The 12,977-nt window shown below is 39.2% G+C and overlaps 1 protein-coding gene across 1 annotated transcript in view; it reads right to left on the bottom strand.

Moving 5' to 3' along the window:
- LOC149064404 (protein NDRG3-like) overlaps positions 1 to 12,977 on the bottom strand; it is a 30,599-nt gene that overhangs the window by 8,128 nt on the left and 9,494 nt on the right. Inside the window, exons 2-12 of the mRNA XM_089255426.1 lie at positions 12,755 to 12,859; positions 9,831 to 9,930; positions 7,996 to 8,116; positions 6,423 to 6,485; positions 6,250 to 6,310; positions 4,551 to 4,715; positions 4,313 to 4,416; positions 2,385 to 2,450; positions 1,619 to 1,718; positions 1,322 to 1,406; positions 1,078 to 1,128 (exon numbers count right to left, since the gene is read on the bottom strand). Coding sequence (XP_089111552.1) covers positions 1,078 to 1,128; positions 1,322 to 1,406; positions 1,619 to 1,718; positions 2,385 to 2,450; positions 4,313 to 4,416; positions 4,551 to 4,715; positions 6,250 to 6,310; positions 6,423 to 6,485; positions 7,996 to 8,116; positions 9,831 to 9,930; positions 12,755 to 12,844 — 1,006 coding nt within the window. The 5' untranslated portion in view covers positions 12,845 to 12,859. The remainder of the gene's footprint in view (positions 1 to 1,077; positions 1,129 to 1,321; positions 1,407 to 1,618; positions 1,719 to 2,384; positions 2,451 to 4,312; positions 4,417 to 4,550; positions 4,716 to 6,249; positions 6,311 to 6,422; positions 6,486 to 7,995; positions 8,117 to 9,830; positions 9,931 to 12,754; positions 12,860 to 12,977) is intronic.

The following is a 12,977-nucleotide window of genomic DNA, read 5'->3' as shown; positions in this document are numbered from 1 at the left end:
ATCCTTAACTGACATCAAGGATAAAAATTTTGTCAACTTAAAAAATTATGAATACAAATATGAATATTGTGATCCAGCATATTTGTCGTAATTAACGTTTTTTTTAGTATAATTGATTTTAATCCACCGATTTACAATATCGCTCCATTCCCCCCCCCCCCATTGGTGATTTTTCAGCGATTTTAGCGATAATTGGCACTTTTGGCAACAGTTACCGATTTCTACTAATTAAAATCCTAATTTGCCATATTTTTACTGAGAAAACATGGTTAGCCGGGGATTGTAAAGGATGAAAGAGTATTTTCTTTTGGACTTCAAGCGAAGCGCAATTGAACATGTGTATGTGTGTTTGTGTGTGTTGATGGGATTTTTTTTATAAAACAAAAAATCGGAAGAATCTGGTTTCCGACTGGATAATTTTAATAAGGCATAACGTGTGTTATGGTTTCCAACTACGAAAAGCTTTCATGTAAACATGCGGTTTCTTAACACCTTATATAGGATGATTTCCAGCTGTAATGGTAAAAGTGTTTTATCGTTTTTTTTAGGCACGACACTAACCCGATATTGCAACCCTGTCGTCTTTCTTACTTTTTTCCCCCTCTCTCATCAGCAGATAAAGGAAAAGAGAGGAAAAACGATATCAATTCATACACCATTTCTTTCACCCCGTTTTAAAAATGTGACAAAGGATTCCACAGTTGGCAACTTTCTGCAACTGAAGAACGAGTTTTAAATTCCAGTCTCATACACGAGGTCAGACCAAGATCTCAGTCCTCCGCTTGCAATGTGTTAAATGTTGTTGTTTTTTTTTTTTGAGGGAGTCGTATACATCAGAACAAATTAACATTATATACAAGTTACTTATACAATGCGATCCTTCCAATTTTTATGCTACCTCTCACAAACAATTTCAGAAACCGCATGTTATTTGAAAACTTTTTCTAATTAGAATTGTGTTTCTCAATTGAACGATTGCAACGATAGTCCTGTGAATGAAATTAAACCTTGAATTATATAGTATTTACGTGTGTAAAATAAATAATATGCATAATTTAAAATAGTGTAATGAATTACCATCATTGCTGGTAGATGCTGCCGATGATCTCCTTCTGTATTGATTAACAGCTTTGAAATAGAAAAAAAAATAGAATTAGATTTCTTTCTCTGAAAATATAACATCCGTTTTCCGTTGAACGGGTAGTGGGGGGGGGGAGGGGGTTGTGAGACATATATTTTGATCACTGGTTGAAAATTTAAAAAAAAATCGGCAACAATAACTATGAAGCATGCATTTACTACTTGCAAAATTGTTGCGTACCATATCCCATGCCTTGTAGAAAAAGATAGAATGCTTCGCAGACTTTGTTCGGTCTCTCCTCCAGAGGCATTCCGCAGTCCGAAAGCTGGAATAAGCGATCAAACCAAAAATTTTCATTAAAATTATCGAAATTTCAATATAACGTCACACAATTACCTTTATCGTACGGAATCTTTCCGGATTCAAAGTTTAATTTGAAGTGTAATTATTGATCATTTGGTAGATCGTTTATTGAGGACACAGCTCTGTCACTGGCCGTGATACGCTAAGGGAAAAAGCAATTTTTTTCCACATTACCTTCATCCACGTAGAATTAGTCGGATCCATCCGGCCGTTCATGGTGACAGTGTCTTCCAGATGTGGGCTTGAGGCACCAGTGAGTAACAAAACGTGACACCTGCGACGCAAGAAACGAAAAATTTCGCGATGAAATCGCTTGATCCTTGTATGAGGTGTCCCATAAAGAGTTTACAAATTCATGAAAATTGAAGGAAATGGTGCATTTGAATGGGTTTGTGAAAAAGGTATTCTCACGAAGGTTTTTTGTTATTTATTTACGTTTTTTTTCGGTGCAAACAAAAAATAATTCAAATTTTTGTCGCTAGAAACGCTTCACGAAAAGTTTTCCAGCAGGAGTGATCGGACACGAACCTTTCTTCAATCTCTTCTGAGTCCATAACATTCACAAAGCTTCAGCCTGCTAATCATGACCGAAATAAAACAACTTCAGTAATATTGCTTTATCCACCAATGTCAACATCACAATGCAAACGCCAGTAACAGGATAGTTCGTTCAGGGATGAGAGCTGTTAATCGTACACCCTGCATTTTATATGGCTTTTGCAAATTCAATGTGATTCGTTTTCGTGCAGTGCCCTCTGGCGACAAAAATTTGAACTTTTTTTTTAATTTAAAAAAAAACCCTTCGTGCGAATAAAGTTTGCGCTATCCGCATTCAAATATACTGATTCCTTCAATTTTTCTGAATTTTTAAACGATTCAAAAATTTATGGGACAACCCTGTACATGAAACACGATAGAGATTCTGAGTGCAGGAATTTACCTGAAGTTGCGAACAGTTTTCCGCTTGACGGGATCTGTCTCCCGTACGATCTGCAGATCGGTACGCCTTCATTGGGGGGAAAAGAGAGAGAAGAGAAAAACCACTTTTTTGAGATACGTATATCACCTGTAAAGCTGTTTACTTTTCACATAAAGTATTACTGCAAAGAAGAAAACTTTACAACCGTGGTTCAGATCGGATTTATGCAAAATTCACCGCAAACAACTCCCAGATAGTAAAATTCACCGCTGTAAAAATCCAAACTGGGAAAATTTACCGACAACAGCTCATCACTAGTGAGGGAGTGAACGAGTAATTGAACAAGTGAGTTGGTGAATAAGCTAGTGAGTGAGTTGGTGAGCGACCGTATGAATGACTGACTGAGTGAGCGAGTTAGTATCCATATGAATGACCGAGTTAGTATCCATATGAATGACCGAGTTAGTATCCATATGAATGACCGAGTTAGTATCCATATGAATGACCGAGTTAGTATCCATATGAATGACTGACTGAATGAGCGAGTTAGTATCCATATGAATGACCGAGTTAGTATCCATATGAATGACCGAGTTAGTATCCATATGAATGACCGAGTTAGTATCCATATGAATGACCGAGTTAGTATCCATATGAATGACCGAGTTAGTATCCATATGAATGACCGAGTTAGTATCCATATGAATGACCGAGTTAGTATCCATATGAATGACCGAGTTAGTATCCATATGAATGACCGAGTTAGTATCCATATGAATGACCGAGTTAGTATCCATATGAATGACAAAGTGAATGACCGTATGAATGACCAAGTAAGCGAGTGATCGAGTGACCGCATGAGTAAACCGATGAATGTCTGAGTGGGCGAATAAGTGGGTGAGTGACAGATTAAGTGATTAACCACATGAGTGACAGAGTGAATGGGCAAGTGAGTGATGGAGTAAATGAGTGAGTGAGAAAATGAGAGATGAAGTAAATGAGTGATGGAGTAAATGAGTGAGTGAGGAGTAAATGAGTGAGTGAGGAGTAAATGAGTGAGTGAGTAAATGAGTGATGAAGTAAATGAGTGATGGAGTAAATGAGTGAGTGAGGAGTAAATGAGTGAGTGAGTGAGCAACCGTATGATGAGTGAGTACGCGATTGAATTACCGAGTGAGTGAGCAACCGTATTATTAAATGAGTGAGTGAGTGAGCAACCGTATTATTAAATGAGTGAGTGAGTGAGCAACCGTATGAGTGAATGAGTGAGTGAGCAACCGTATGAGTGAATGAGTGAGTGAGCAACCGTATGAGTGAATGAGTGAGTGAATGAATGAGTAAGCGATTGAGTGACCGAGTGGGTAAGTGATTGAGGGTCGAGTGAGTAAGCGATTGAGTGAGTTACCGAGTGAGTAAGCGATTGAGTGACCGAGTGGGTAAGTGATTGAGGGTCGAGTGAGTAAGCGATTGAGTGAGTTACCGAGTGAGTAAGCGATTGAGTGACCGAGTGGGTAAGTGATTGAGGGTCGAGTGAGTAAGCGATTGAGTGAGTTACCGAGTGAGTAAGCGATTGAGTGAGTTACCGAGTGAGTAAGCGGCCGTATGAGTGACTCACTCGCTCACCTGCTCATTCACTCATTCATTTGCACTCCTGCTCGTGAACTCTTTCATTTGCTCACCTGCTCACTCATCAACTGCTTAACTCACCTAATCAATCCCTCACTCACTCACCTGTTCCCTGGAGCACTCACCAACTCATCCCCACACTCACTATGTCACTTTGTGAATGAATTGTTTGTCGGTAAATTTTCTTAGCAGTGAATTAATTGCGTGGCGGTGAATAATTGGGGATTAGTTTTCCACACGCCAAGATCATATCATGAAACCTCGCCCCCCCCCCCCCGACATGAAAACCCATACAAATGAATTTAATGAGACACGAGACGAACCTGATGAATGAATCGATGAAAAGCGCCAGGTTGTAAGCGTTTACCGACTTGTTGAAATAATGCCTGAAAAGCTGCATCAAGTCGTGATTCCTGTCGCCTTCGGTCTGTAAATAGGTACAATAACGTTAAAAGATTAATGATGATAATCGTATAACACTCTCAAGAAATAAAATGTTTTGTGTATGGTATATACGGTTCATTCAGAAGATGATGAAGAGGAAACCGTGTGATCTCTTACCTTCCCAAAGTGATGCCACATGAGATATTCTTGCGTGGATGACGTCATACCAGAGTTCTTCAGGTACATCGTGTTCAACTTCTGGTAGCCCCATTCTGTCCAACCGGCTGCTGTCGATGGGCAGTTGACCAGGAACAGACCGTCGACTTTATCGGGATGGTCCAGCTGAATTTAGATCATAAAATGTACCATTCAAAATTACACTGATACGAAGACACACGTTCACAAATTTTTACTAAATTCAATGGGAATGAACGCAGCCATTTAAAAGTTACACGCTTTCTCTTATTCCGCCAGTTGCATGCTGCGCTATTCGTTAAGCCAGGTCCACACCTACTGCGCTGCGTGATTCTGAGCTGCGCAAAACTGGTTTTATGGGGGTCGGGGGGGGGGGGTTGCTACGCAAAATCAACCATTAAAATTGAACGCATTCTGCTAGTCATACTTCAAAACTCATTTTTGCGCGGGTTGAAAGCTGCGTAGCACTGCATATGGGAATCCAGCTTTAGGTGTTATTTTGAGGAATGTTTTCGCAGAGTAAACACACTCCTCTTCAACGAAGACTGTGTTTGTCTCCGATGATGACATTGCTGTGTTTTATGACAAAAAAAATGCATTGTACCGTCTGTATTCAGTATATCATACACAGTGGCATATTTACGGGGTGGAGAGCTATAGCCCAAAATTGAAAATTTGAGAAATGGGTGGTTAAGAAAATTATAATAGAATTCGAGAAGGGGGCTGCAAAAACCACAAGTCTGCTTCTGCCAAGAGAGCGAGGGACTAGGTCGGTGAGCGACCAAAATAGTGACTTAGAGGTGCGCAAGTGTGTGTGAGTGACAAAAAAAGTGACTTTGAGAGTGTGCAAGCGTATGAGTGATTTAGAGATTGCGCAAACATGGCGAATGTTCAAGACCGTGCGCAAACGTGTGAAAGATCAAAACCGTGTGCTGACATGTAAATGGTAAAACAGTGACCTCTAACAAGCATGGGAACAGGTCTGTGAACGACCAAACGAATCATCTAGAGGGAAGAATTAAACCATATTAGTGACCAAATCATTGTGCAAGCTTGGGAATGAATAATGACCAAAAGCGGGGCCTAGAAAAGTGAGGAACTAGGTCAGTGAGCAACCAAAAAAAGGAAAACTTTCGGAGTGGGAGGAAATAGTGACGCAGAGACAGAGACGTATATACGTGGGGTGGGGGGGGGGAGGTAAATGGAGTGCTGGGTCTTATCCCTCCGACTTAATCAATACCTTCACAACTATAAGTTTTGTCTGTCTCGAAAACTATCGACATAATTAAAGTATACAAACTATGATAACAATAAACATGTCTGTATCTCGGAGGTAAAAGGCACCATGTGCCAAAAAGGAAATTTCGCAGGAGAGCTGTTTTCAGCATTCCTTTCTGTGGAGCTCTCTTGTTTTATAAAGTGAATATCTCTGTTATCTATTGACATAGGACTTAGTTTCCTATACCTATATGTAGTGTAAGTAAAATACAGCAAATTAATAGTGTTAACACAATATTGACGAAAATGAGCATACAGTGCCTCTGGCATGCAAATAGATATGAAATGCACAGTTGAAAATTTACAGAAGAAAAGCATCACATGGAAAATTTCACTCAAGATCATTATTACGGGTGATATTTGGAGAAATTGTAATTTATAGATTCATATTCCGTGTACCTACCGCGAATCTGGCTAGAATATTGGCTCCGGCACCAGCTCCGAAACCAATGAAATGCTTCAAACTAAATCGTGGGTGGGGAGGAAAAAAACATCGTTACATATTCATACCAACCATTTTTTTTTTTAATTAGCATAAGACATGGTCGTTCGTGGAAGAAGTAAAACTTGACTTACCCATAATATTCTAAAACAGAAGTTAGCATTTCTGCCAAATGATCCATCGATGGATAAATGTATCTGAAAATCGAGGATTTCCCATTAGTCATTATTATTATCATCAGTTATGTGAAGTTGCATATATCATAAGGTACACATCCGATACGGTCAAAAAGTACTACTTAACCGTACATGCACCTGGTATTTATTCCTCTTCAGAATTTCTAATGAATCGGTGCATGCAGGAACGTGTTGTGTGTGCGTGCGTGCGTGTGCCCAAGCCCGAAGTGCGGCCAATTTTCGAACTGTCCGAGAGGTTTGGTATTTAGCTTATACCGCATCGCCCTGCGGTTCTCAACCGGTGCTCCGCGAAGCCCTTGGGCTCCGTGGTCACTTGAATAAAATAAAATAAATCAGTTAATTTGATGAACAAATAAATAGAGAGAGAGAGAGAGAGGATAACGCGGCTCCGACATAGACATTGATTTCATTTTGATCGAGCGGTTCCTGGAAATAACACACGCAGGCACAATGTCCTAAGCAGGTTTAAGAACCACTGGACTATCGTTGTGCGAAGAAGAAACGATCGTATACGGAGTTGGTGATTTCTATGTCACGCATTTTTCTTTTCTAAGGCCCATAAGGAGACATCCAAATTGAAGTACCAAAGAAGCAAACCTCAATTAACTATGAATTTCCACTTTTCGATTCATACTGTTTGTGCTGCCATCTACTCTTGAAATTGAACATGATTTAAGCGGGGATAATAAAATTCGGATCAAGAAGCAGACATTTTCGTTCAGTGCAGTTCCCTACGAACAAGCCCATAAACTGAACTGAATGATGGCAAGTTCAGTTATTTCTTCGGAGCATAAGGAGCCGTCAAAAACAAAGAACCTAGAATGAAGCAGACGACAGGTGCAATAAGTTTATCTCACTGTTTGATTTTGCGTGCGATACAATTAGAATGTTATTAGTGTCATCTATTAACATTACTGAAATTTGGAAACTCGTCTGCAAGTACACCAACTCATTGCTAGATGGCTGTATTATATCCGATATTTAATAAAGTTTGTTCATAGCAATTGAACCAGAGTTTAAATTTTCATCAACAGATAGCAGCAGCGGCATTTTGATTTGTTGATTTTATGTTAACTGAAAATCACGGACGTTTAAATTAAATTAATCTCGAAACATTGTTAAATTTTAAAAAAATCACTTGGGAGGGGGCGCAACTCCACGTCAGTAATATCGTGACAAGGTGTCCGATAAGAGGCGTGGACCGAACAAATGCCCCCAAAATTATTTTGGATGCACGCGAGATTTTTTTTCCTCACTTATTTTAATGGGTGGCTCAAGAAATTTCAGGGGCACCGGTTGGTTTTTGGTTAGTCGGTAAAAATATGTTGTTTAAATCCGTAATTTTCTCCTGCCCTGACCGAGTGAGGGTATTATGCATAACTGAGTGAGCATTGGGTATTATGTATAATCGCCAATAAAAGTGATAGATTTACGGAAATTCATCAAACTTATGCTCGGCGATTATGTATAATTAACAGGATTTATCGCATTCGCCGCTTGACATACTCACCCCGTAGGTAAAGTCGTGGCGTCCTCTTCTTGACCAGGGGCGTTGATGTGGTACAGGCAGAAACTTTGCATCAAGACTTTCGTGTCGATGTGATTGAAAAAGGCTAAGAAATTCGACACGTCTGCAAAGAGACACAACAATTAACGCTATAATTTTTATGTAGATAAAACCAATCTACATAAAAAGTTTGCCATTATGTGTATTTCAGGCCTTAGGCCGGGATTACACGATAAAAATTTTCTAAAATTTGAAGAGTTCAACCAATAAGATTATCGGTTGGATTTGCCCGAATGTAATCTATGCGCTTTATTGATTGGATTTTTCAAGTTTCATAAAAGGGATTTTATCCAACTTTCATAGTGTAATCCCGGTCTAAGAGGCTTTTTTTAAAAAAAAATAGTTTCCTAATTCCACTCACAGAGGGTACGGTATCACAAAAAAATCTACATAGTACATACAATGTGTATAATTAATATTTCTGAAGATTTGCGTTAAATATAAAAACTATTTCCACGTTCTCATATGAGCATCCTTTGTAAGGCTGAGAATATGGTGGTGCCCACATGAAACTATGATCCGACATGCCAGATTGAAATCGTAAAAGTTCATCGTGGTTCGATTTCGGGATGATGCAGAGCCGTCTTAACGCATGGGCCCGACCCGGGAAAAAAATAACTCCGAAAATTTTTCGCCCTCTGGTCGAATAAATGCAGAGTTTTAGTTCGGAAACAAAATCTCTGTTGTTTTTTTTTTTTTTTCTCCGATACATTTTATCATATTAAAAGCATTTTCTTTCGTCCATTTCAAAAAAGAAGATGGCTCCCGGTCTTGACCTAGTAAAAATGCAAATGTTTGGAAACACTTGGAAAAATTATTCATAAATTTTCAAATCTCTTCGCGGAGCACAGTTTGGGAACCCCGGTTTACATTCGTGTTACATAAAACTACTGCATTTCAACATAAATACCTTTTAATTTCTACAGTTATTAGAGACTTTCCCCCCCACATATGATGTATCCTTCTGTTACATATAAGAGCAAAAGGGAGAACAGGTTGGGTGAGGGTGAAAAGAGAAATCTACTTCGTATACCTCCTCTCTCTTATCTCTTTCTTTCTCTCTTATCTGTACTTATCTATTATACTGTTTTCCTTTCATTTTGCTTTTTTTTCCTCACTTTTCCCCCCTTCATCTCCTTTAGCTTTCTCTAACGTGTGGTTATGTCAGGACAAGGTTGCCATATTTTATCGCTTATTCGTCAAAATAGAGATCATCCGAATTTCTCGCCAGTACCTTGTAAGCGGTTAAATTTTTTTTTGTATAGATATTGATCATTGATCCTTTTTTGTCGCACCACGGTCATTTCCTGCACATGAGGACTAATTAGACCGGGACCTACAATTTATTGCCGATTCCGAACGGCAGGCTTGTTTTTTATACTCATCGAGAGGTTGGTGCGCTAACCCCCCCCCCCCCCGATTGAGTTTATTACACAGGCGTTTGGACACAATATTACGTCCTTGATCGTAAAGTGGTTAATGAAATTACTTTCATTTTCCAAAAACGGGACATTTTTGTTGAAATCGGGACTTACGGTCATGACATATGCTGAACTGAATGCTAGTTGCACACAGGTGGAGTGTGACTTCCGGCGTCTCTGTGAACGTTAGTGCTCCGCGATCGATGAACTTTTTACCTCGAAAGAGTGCTCCGTGACATAAAAAGTTTGGGAACCACCGATCTACCATAAGCATTAGAAAAGATACAACTCACAAGAAATAATAAAACAACTTGTGTATCAAAATACAGGTGGATACGCAATAACATTCACACTTACGATTGAGACCGATATCGTGATAAGTGAATATTGCTGGCTTGTTTCGATCTCCGTGGACGGCAACGAGCATCGTTCCATATTCTGTTCTGATATTGTCTTCCTGTGAAGAATATATTTACAATAAAAATTCTATAAAAATTATAGGAAATTTCTACTCAGTATTGCATTTGAGTTCGCTTATAATATACCCCTTGGTGATGCGAGAAGTTTATATTATGAGCAAGGTATTGAAATTAGCTAATATAGAAGCTGTATGTATGTATATATGTACAGGGTGGGCAAAAAATCCGTAGAAACTTTAAAAAATTATAAAAACCGGAAAAATAACCGAAATAAAAAAACAGTTTGTGTAGGGTTAGCAGCGCTAGGTCACGGGAATTTTTTGAAGACAGGGATAAAAATAACTCAAACAACAGCCGATAGGTGGCGCTGGTACGGGCGACTTCGGTGGAAATATGCAAATGAGACGGTTATAAGAACTTGCGCTCCTAATCCACAATCAGTTCACCGTTGTAAACCGTGTATGTGGACCTGCTGCATCATGCCGCTGCTGGATTTGTGACTCGCCTGCAATGTGTTATTCCCCTTAGGTGGTGGTGGTCATGTGGGGAACACATACTGCTGTAATAAACGATTTGGAGGCATTCTGTTCGTTATTTGCGTATCTTTTCTTTGACTTGTGTACGTCAGCACCACCTATCGACTGTTTATGAGTTGTTGCTTTTACTGTCAGAAAAATCCCCGTGACCAACGGCTAATCCTGCGAACCGTTTTTATTTTTCCGGATTTTATGAATTTTTAAAGTTTCTACGGACTTTTTGCCCACACAGGAGAAAACAGGAGATACAAAGCAACATTTTTCTAATTGGAAGTTAGAGGACAGGAGGGGACGTATAAAAATTTAGATTTTTTTATATGGTGATACGCTGTATTTTCACTCTAAATACTTGTACAGAATAATTTTCGCACGCCTTTTTTTTTAGCATTCTTTAAATTAGAATCATACCTCTCCGAAAGGACAAAGAAGAAAAACTGGTTTGCACAGCTTTAGCTTTCTTGATTACGCTCAAGGTTGTAGCATTGCTATCAGCTTAAAAAAGCCAAGTCATACGTTTGGTGCACGTTCGGTGAATTTGGCAGGATTCGAAAGTAACGTTATCAATTTTTAATGCGTGTTATAACTCCATAATTATTGGGCAAAAATAAAAAAACTGAAAACACTTTTCCCACATTCGTTTTTCACAAGGATTCATGTGTGCACTTATTGGACTGTCAAAAGTAACGACCGTATATAAAGTGTATATGAAAGTTAATTGGCCGAAAATCGGAAATTACAAAACAGTATGTTATATATATTCTACGTTATGTTCACTCGACTGTAATTTACTAAACAAGGTGGTCAAAATGAATAATACTCTCTATTAACCCTTTAAGCCCGAGCTTGAACGATCGTGTGGGTAAAATACTTTACAAACATACATGTTTTCAGAAATTTCCCGGTCTTACGGCCGTATTCACCGACACAGTTTTGAGACTACAATCGCAGGTTAAAAGATTAGATATCGACACGGATTGGTTAAAATATTGAATTTAACCCCAACAATCTGTTTCGATCTCACCTCCTTTCACTTGCGATTGTAGTTTAAGCTGTGTCGGTGAATACTGCCGTTAAAGGGTTTGTTTGCCTTTAAAGACAAACAAACCCTTTTCCCCCCTAAATGAAGTGGCAGCACGTAATACGGATATCCGTGCCGCGTATCTTCTTCACCGCCTCCGTGTCTATGTTTATGTGGGCAAAGATCTAATGAACCCATGAATGCGACCACCATTCCAGCGCTCGGAATGAATACGCGCTCATTCTTCGACTCAATAAAGTCAAGTTTACGGTTTCGGTGTCAGCGGAAGGAATTTCAATTACGCTCGCATTTCTGCATCACTTTTAAGCAATCGTCATCCATTACGGATCTCTTTTTTTGAGAAGTGTAGGGGAGAAACAACTTCTCTCGAATTATGGGACCAAATTTTATGATGGAAGAGGAGGAGGAACGAGAGGATCTCCCCCTCTCGTTTAAAAGGTTCTGATGGAAAAATTTCACAGCGACAGAAAGCTATGCTTGCAATTATATTCGAGTTCTTTCATAACATACTGGGTGTTCGAGAAATGTATGTTATAACGTATAACCAACGTATATGTTATAGGCAAAGTCTTGAAATTAGCATACGCAGCAGTTGAATACTGGCATAAAATGCATCATTGAGATTGTCGTGGACAAAAGTAAGCTTATGCAGCACGTAATTGAAATATAATATAGCATGCATGTAGTTTTTCAAAAGTTTTGATAAAAATTTGTTATTAAACATCATGTACAATATTTTTTCGAACTATGACTAAAGTGCAATAGTTGAATATTTGTACCGTTGTAGGCCTGTTTCTCTCTCTCTCTGCGGCGAGACTTTTTAACAGGGAGATTGGCTCACATCTGCTCCTCGAAGTTGGAAACCACCGAAACCCCAACTTCAGCCGTGTGCATTTTGTGAATTTCACTATACTTTTCTGAATTGTTTATTTTTTCTGTTACTTTCGGAGCACATGCTAGATGGCAGTGATGACAATTGTTGTGATGGGGGAAACAGAATTCTACACTGTTTTAAAAGAAAAACCCCAACCTCAACTGTATCGACGATACAGTTCGAATCCGGGTCCTCGCGATGCGCGTCCGTGACTACACGATCGCACAGCGGCCAGAAACGAAATCAAAAACTTAGTGACGTGACGAATCTGAAGGCAATAAGCTTTTTGCTTTTGGAAAAAACAATAGATATGTTTTCCTCAAAGAGGCGTGACCAAGCCTCTTCTCGTAGTTTGACGGTCAAATATCGCGATGTTATTAATGACACAAGATAAACATTTTTTTCATACGTACCTGCGTATAGCCGGACTCACTCCTGGACATCGCCCTCATCAGAGGGAACTGGACTTCGATATTCTTCAACTCGGCGTCTTCCAAATTCATTCTTCTTATGAGTATCTAGAAAAATTTAACACTTGTTATGGACTTTGATACGATAGAAACTTATCGATGAAAACAATACTTTAAATCAAGAGTGCTCAACCTTTAGGAGAGTGCGGGCCACTTCACTGATTTG

Source organism: Pholcus phalangioides, unplaced genomic scaffold, assembly GCF_987345545.1.
Source record: "Pholcus phalangioides strain wild (caught in Gottingen) unplaced genomic scaffold, Ppha-v1.0 ptg000042l_1, whole genome shotgun sequence".
Classification (NCBI taxonomy): Eukaryota; Metazoa; Arthropoda; class Arachnida; order Araneae; family Pholcidae; genus Pholcus; species Pholcus phalangioides.
This window is presented reverse-complemented; position numbering and strand designations above follow the sequence as displayed.